Source organism: Crocodylus porosus, unplaced genomic scaffold (assembly GCF_001723895.1).
Source record: "Crocodylus porosus isolate Cpor-Errol unplaced genomic scaffold, CroPor_comp1, whole genome shotgun sequence".
Taxonomy (NCBI): Eukaryota; Metazoa; Chordata; order Crocodylia; family Crocodylidae; genus Crocodylus; species Crocodylus porosus.
The window spans coordinates 1,169,982-1,176,898 of NW_017728928.1; the positions used below are offsets into that span (position 1 = coordinate 1,169,982).

Here is a 6,917-nt window from a genome sequence, read left to right on the forward strand (position 1 = left end):
TGCCTGCCGGGCTGCCCCTCGCGGCACGCGAGCCCGGGCCTGGAGCACCACGCGGGGACGGCAGGTCTCGGGCCTGCCCCAGCCCCTTCCGTGCCAGGCTGAGGCGGGCAGTGGGCCCGGGGGAATGTGGCTATGCCAGGCAGGGCGGGGAGCCAACAACCCCCGGGCTGGCGGTCCAGGGAAAGAGCTGGAGGAGGCTGCTGGGGGGGGGCAGCCTTGCAGGACCCTCATCTTGCCCCCCTGGAGCCCAGCACCTCGCCTCTGCCCCTCTGCCTGTCCCAGGCGGGCGGCACGGGTACCCCAGGCACCCAGAGCAGCTGAGCACCCATCCTGGCTCCGTAGCTGCTCCCAGCATAGCACCCACGCCACCCAGAGCGCGCAGCCCCACGGGGCGCCCAATGCCAAGGCTGAGCACCGGGCCCGGGGGGTCGGCTGTCCCAACGCGTGGGCACGCGCCACGCCAACCCGTGGCCCTGGAGCAGTGCAGCGCTGCCCTCTAGTGCCTGCCCTGGGCGCGGCTGGCCGGCCTGGGACAGCGTCAGGGACAGCGGGCACGTGTGGACCCCACAGGTCTGGCCCCGGGACGGGGAGCCCTGTGGCCCCGGGGCCGGACGCCCAGGCGCAGCTCGGAGCCCCCAGGTTCGGGCTCTGCTGCCTTTGATCGCCAAGCCGCAGCCTCTGCCGTCTCCGCCGGGGCATGGACGTCTCCCCCAGCTTGGGAGCAGGCGGCTGTGCCGCCAACGCGCTCCTGGATGGGCACGGGTCAGCCTGCGGGCAGGGTCCCCGGGCCACGGCAGCCAGGCCCCGTCTAGTTGCTCTGCTCCCTCGGTGCCGAGAGCCGCCCCCCACTGCCCAGCAGGCAGCGCAGAGCCCGGCTGACCGGGGCCAGCTGGGCATCCTGTGGAGGTTCAGCCCTGGGCACGGTGGGCAGAGGCCAGTGGCGTGGGCAAGCCCTCGTCGGAGCAAGTCCCTGTGCTCCAGCAGATGCAGCCTGACCTCTGCTTGCAGCCCCCTGCTCCCCCAGGCAACCCCTAGCATCTGCCCCCTGCCCGCTGGAAGGAAGCTGCCTGCTCCCTGCCGCTGCTGCCCATCCCTAAGCCTCAGGAAATGGCACCAAGTGCTCTCCAGCTGGAGACCCGAGTGCTAGATTAAAGCTGTGGCTCAGCTGCCCAGGGCTTGCAGGCCTTGGCTTCCCTCTCTAGCAAGTGGAGACCTGTCTCTGCCTAGAAATAGGCAGGGACCGTGGGGCAAGGCTGGCTGGCATCACCTGGGCCCCGGCACTCCCAGTGCCACTGGGGCAGGCAGGGGAATCAGGGTAAGGCAGGGAAGAGCAGCCCCTGAGGCCTGCAGCCTCCCCCTGCCCTGAGCCCAACCTTGCGCTCCACCCAGCACCTGGCACCCCCAGGGCAGCATGGCAGACTCACGGGACAGCCCCATTGCAGAGGGAGCTGCCCAGTCACTGCTGGTGCCGCAGGCTGCAATCCACCGCTCCAGGCCCAGAGCCATGGAAGGCATCCGGGGCCCTGCACAGGCAGGGGCTGCAACACCCGCACACTGGCACCACGACTGTTGCCCTGCAGAAATGGGCACCAGGCCCTTGGCTTCATCAGCTTCCTGCCTGGCCACAAGGCACCTGGTTCTGTCTGGGGATGAGCAAAATGAGCTGCTCTGACCACAGGCCAAGTGAGCCAGTGCCCTTGCTATGCCAACTGCCTGTGGAGCAAGGAGCCAGTGCCACCCTCACTAGGGCAGCCACCAGGCCAGGCCTGCAGGCAGCCCAGGGGACCAGACCCCAGGGGGCTAGCAAGGATAAATGCATTTGTACCAATGGGATAAGCATGGCTGCAGAGGTGCACACTGTCTGCAGAGGAAGGCTGCGAAGCAGCTCCCCACTCATCTGGTATGGACAAGCCCAGCTGTCTTAATTTATCAGGGCTGACAGCCCAGCAGTCCTGCGGGTGTCTCCTAAGAGTTGGAGTGCTGGAATTTCACAGCGAGAATGAGTAGGGAAGAAGGCTGCACCCAGCTCATGGGTAGGTGCTGTCCCTTAGGGCCTGCCCCCGTGGGGCAGACCCAGGCACCTGGAAGCAGCTACTCCCACACCTCCCTAGCTGCAGGGAAGAGGAAACCCCAGATTTCAAGTCAAACCTGACATTCAAGGCACATCCAGCCAAAAGGGAGCCTGGCACGCCTCCACCATGCCTGCTCCGTCACTTCTGACACCAGCTCAGCAGGTAGGTGTCTGCTTTTAGGCTAGACTGAGCAAGCCCCCTCCTGTCATACAGCTGCCAGCTTCCCTGGGGAAGGAAACTGGGCCCTTGTCTCAGACCTGAACACAAGGCTCCTCACCCTGACAGAGAAGCTCCCACCTGGCAGGGGCCAGCACAGCAGGAAGGACAGCACACATTGTGTCTTTTACTGCAGCGCTTTTATTTTCCTTACAATGACGTGTCGTCGGGCATTACAATTCTCAACCTTAGGATGACTTACAAGTTTTGGTTTTCTACTGTCATGTGAGAACATTAAGGCAACGTACAAAAAAAATCTTACATAAATTAAACAGGATGCAGAAATTTACAGGTGTAAATGCGGAGTCTCAGCAAACTCAAGTCGAGTTAACTTTTAGCCCCATGTGATGTCTTGCTGGGATACAGGTGGGCAGGAAGATGGAAACAGGCTCCTAAGGCTTGGATGTGATATGTTTTTCCAACCTTGCTAGAACGGCAGCAACAGAAGTGAACTCTTTGATGGACTCCTACCAGCCTCTACATGAAAACCTGGAATACTCAGCGCTTTACAGATTGGAGTCTGACCTCAAATACCCTGTACAGATCTAGTCTCCGGCCCACGAGCTCAGGCTCCAGGCACCTGTCAATCATCAACAGTAGCAAAGCCAGGAGCACTCTGGTCGCCCCGGCAGATTCTCTTCCACAAAACACAAGTTAACCTTGGCAGCAGGGTCACACCAGTGACTGCACCTGTACCAGGGTCTAGGTCAGACATGTACAGGGTATTTTGCTAGAGTGTACACCAAGGGAACAGGGAACTTGAATACAAGGTCAAATCAGCAACAGCTTGACAATTCAACAGTGCTGACATGTGTCTAACATCAGATACAGACTTTCCAAGGGCAAGTTTCTTTGAAAGAAGGCTTATTCCAGTTTTAGGAGGCTAGCATGAGGTGTATAGATTTGCCGGGGCAAACATATACTAGTGAAAAAAAAAAATACTCATGCAGCAGATGCTGGGCATCCGCTCGCAGTCCATTTAGAAGCATTTGCGGTGGACAATGGAGGGGCCAGACTCATCGTACTCCTGCTTGCTGATCCACATCTGCTGGAAGGTGGAGAGGGAGGCCAGGATGGAGCCGCCAATCCAGACAGAGTATTTGCGCTCAGGGGGAGCAATGATCTGCAAGGAAAAAGAGACAAATCAGCTGCAGAGCCAGGGCTTTGGAGGCTACCTCCCCTCATGAGGCCCTAGCCAAAGAAGATTTGCTCTTGCCCTGGAAGCTGCACCTACCTTGATTTTCATTGTGCTGGGTGCCAGGGCTGTGATTTCCTTCTGCATTCTGTCAGCGATGCCAGGGTACATGGTGGTACCACCGGACAATACTGTGTTGGCATACAGGTCCTTTCGGATGTCTACGTCACACTTCATGATGGAGTTGAAAGTGGTCTCGTGAATGCCACAGGACTCCATGCCTGGAGAAGAAGGTTGCCAGGTCAGCATGCAGCCAGCCCCCCAAGCCTCGTGCCGCCAGCCCCTCCCCGCTGCACTCAGACCTATGACCCCCGGCACAGGCGTGTTCCAAGCATGTGCTCGGTAGACACCTACCTAGGAAGGATGGCTGGAAGAGGGCTTCTGGACACCTGAACCGCTCATTGCCAATGGTGATCACCTGCCCATCAGGCAGCTCATAGCTCTTCTCCAGGGAGGAGGAGGAAGCAGCCGTGGCCATCTCCTGTTCGAAGTCCAGGGCAACGTAGCACAGCTTCTCCTTGATGTCACGCACAATTTCCCTCTCAGCTGTGGTGGTGAAGCTGTAGCCTCTTTCTGTCAGGATCTTCATGAGGTAGTCTGTCAGGTCCCGGCCAGCCAAGTCCAGACGCAGGATGGCATGGGGCAGAGCGTAACCCTCGTAGATGGGCACAGTGTGGGTGACACCATCCCCAGAGTCCATAACAATACCAGTGGTACGACCAGAGGCGTACAGGGACAGCACAGCCTGGATAGCAACGTACATGGCTGGGGTGTTGAAGGTCTCAAACATGATCTATGAAGGGGAAGCGAAAGAAAACCATATATAGTTTCAGTGACAAAAAAACCTCATCCCAAGCTGGTTCACTCAAATCCAAATTAGATCACACATCATGCTGGCATGCAAGAGTGGGATGTGTGGAGAAAAGGGAGGGGAAAAAAGAAAAAAGCAAAGAATGCAGGCAGAAAATACACAAATAAAAAGAAACCTGAGACTTCAGGAAGGAAATGCCAGGAGGAGAACAGAACCCTGGAACAGGGAAAGAAAAAGGCGAGTTTAAGGAGATGCCATAAAATTGAAGAAGGCTTGTGCTGTGCAAGGGATGGAGGTGCCAACGGCTGCTCCCGCGGGGAGCCCCTACCTGTGTCATCTTCTCCCTGTTGGCCTTGGGGTTCAGGGGGGCTTCTGTGAGCAGCACAGGGTGCTCCTCCGGGGCCACGCGCAGCTCGTTGTAGAAGGTGTGGTGCCAGATCTTCTCCATGTCGTCCCAGTTGGTGACGATGCCGTGCTCGATGGGGTATTTCAGGGTCAGGATGCCTCTCTTGCTCTGGGCCTCGTCGCCCACGTAGCTGTCCTTCTGACCCATGCCGACCATAACGCCCTTTAAAGAGACAAACACAGGAGGGGCGAGGTTAGGGCCACAGCTTTGGACCGGCTCCGTGGCGCCACTCGGGGCTGGTCTCCGCCCAACTGACCTGGTGCCTGGGGCGCCCCACGATGGAGGGGAACACGGCCCGAGGAGCATCGTCTCCTGCAAAGCCAGCTTTGCACATCCCGGAGCCATTGTCGATGACGAGCGCTGCGATTTCTTCTTCCATTGCGGAGGATCTGGGGGGAAGATGAGAAGACCTGCAGTCAGTGGTGTTGAGCAGATGCCTTGCCAGGCAGGATTTGGTCGTCCCCCCCAGCACCCCACCCAGTTCAGGGCTCCACCCCTGATTATGCATTGCATTGCGTTTTAAACGCTGCATAAAAAGAAGAAAAAAAAGAAGTGTGGGGGGGCACTGACTACATCTCGCAGGGAGGGGGCAGCACTGCAGCCCCCTCTGCCCCCCTGCAGCACCCCAGGGTGCACAATCTCCCCCCGAGCCCGGCTCCACGCAGCTCCCCTCCTAGCCGCAGGGGGCGCCCACGCGCCGCGCCCCTCCCCTGCCTTCGAATCTCCCGCGGCGTGACGTCACCCGCCGGCCCAGCCAATCACGCCCTCGCCACTGGCATCATTCAAATCGCCCGGGTGGGCAAAGCCATTCCCAACACGGGGGGGTGAAAGAAAAGCCGGTCGCGCCTATTCCAACGGCGCACGGTTGGGGGGCGGGGTGGACCGAGCCATTCTTCCCCTCCCCCCCGTCACGGAGCGACACAATGGCGGCCCGGGGGTGAGGAGGAATGAGCCCCTTCCGCGCCGTTCCGAGGAGAGGGGTGAGGGGCAGGCGAGCGGCCCGCGGCGGGGGAAAGCCCTGTACCTGTGCGGAGGAGGCTGGTCTCGGTGCGGGGGGGAAGCGCTGCTGCTAGGTCCGCTACCGCCGGCTGAGTGAGACCGTCAGTCCGCCCGCCCCACCCTTTTATACCCGGCCGGCTCGGGCCCCGCCCTGCCGGCCGAGACATCGCCATATATGGAGATCTTTCAGGAACACGCGCGTCCATTGGCTGGCGCGGCCCCGGCCACGTGGGGCGGCTGGTGGGCTCGGACCGCCTCCGCCGCCCCGGAACCTGCATGAGCCAAGCGGCCGCCCCGGAACCTGCGCCCGGCGCCTGGGGGCCACGCGGCACCCCGGGCATGGGGCACCCGAACCGTGGGGCACCCCGGGCGTGGGGCACCTGGACCCGCACGGCACCCCGGGCATGGGGCACCCGGACCGTGGGGCACACCGGGCGTGGGGCACCTGGGCCCATCCTGCATCCTGAGCATGGGGCACCTGGGCCCATGCGGCACCCCGGGCGTGGGGCACCTGGGCCAGGCGGCACCCCGGGCGTGGGGCACCGGGACCCGCACGGCACTCGGGCATGGGGCACCTGGGCCGTGGGGCACCTGGACCCGCATGGCACCCCGGGCATGGGACACATGGGCCCAGGCGGCACCCCGGGCGTGGAGCACCTGGACCCGCACAGCACCCCGGGCATGGGACACATGGGCCATGGGGCACCCAAGGCGTGGGACCCCTGGACCTATGCTGCATCTCTGGGTCCACAGTGCCTGGGGCCATGCTGCACCCCACTCCCGTGGCACCGCGTGCGCAGCACCTGCCGTGGCACCCCCAAGCACAAGGCCCGTGGCACCAGCACCACGACCCATGTGCCACGGCCCTCGTGTGATTGCGGCGCCCCACGTCCCGCTGCCACGCAAGCGCCGTGGGCGTCTGCGTCCGTGGCGGCTTTCACGGGGCTCCGAGCGCCACCGGCGGGGGTGGCAGAAGGGGCCGCCCGGCGGTCCTGGGGCACTGGCTCTGCCCCGGAAGGCGAGCGCTGGGCTGGGCGGGTTTACTGAGGCCGCCGCAAGCACGTGAGGTCGGTGTGGAGGGACGTCCCCTGCCGTCGCTGGGACCAGGGGCCGAAAGCACGAGCCTGCCGGGACGGGCCAGGCCGTTGGGGTGCGTCACTGGGCTCGATGCTCAGCAGGGCTCCTAAGTCCCCTGGACAGCAGCAGGAGCTCGGGCCC

General features: G+C 62.3%; 1 protein-coding gene across 1 annotated transcript; it reads right to left on the reverse strand.

The window, feature by feature from the left end:
- Positions 1 to 2,413: 2,413 nt before the first annotated feature.
- On the reverse strand, positions 2,414 to 5,835 carry ACTG1 (actin gamma 1). The gene is made up of 6 exons (XM_019542296.1): positions 5,725 to 5,835; positions 4,957 to 5,089; positions 4,623 to 4,862; positions 3,838 to 4,276; positions 3,523 to 3,704; positions 2,414 to 3,411 (listed from the first exon to the last, which is right to left on the reverse strand). Exons 2-6 carry the CDS (start codon positions 5,077 to 5,079, stop codon positions 3,268 to 3,270), a joined length of 1,128 nt encoding a protein of 375 aa, XP_019397841.1. The 5' UTR covers positions 5,080 to 5,089; positions 5,725 to 5,835; the 3' UTR covers positions 2,414 to 3,267.
- Positions 5,836 to 6,917: the final 1,082 nt, after the last annotated feature.

What these genes read in the sequence shown, in the direction of transcription:
- ACTG1 (XM_019542296.1), bottom strand. Translation starts at nt 5,079, where the DNA reads ATGGAAGAAGAAATCGCAGCGCTCGTCATCGACAATGGCTCCGGGATG. An exon ending in CTTCCAGCCATCCTTCCTAG is followed by an intron (nt 3,705 to 3,837) that starts GTAGGTGTCTAC and finishes CTTCTTCTCCAG; the next exon opens with GCATGGAGTCCTGTGGCATT. An exon ending in CCAGCACAATGAAAATCAAG is followed by an intron (nt 3,412 to 3,522) that starts GTAGGTGCAGCT and finishes TTTTCCTTGCAG; the next exon opens with ATCATTGCTCCCCCTGAGCG.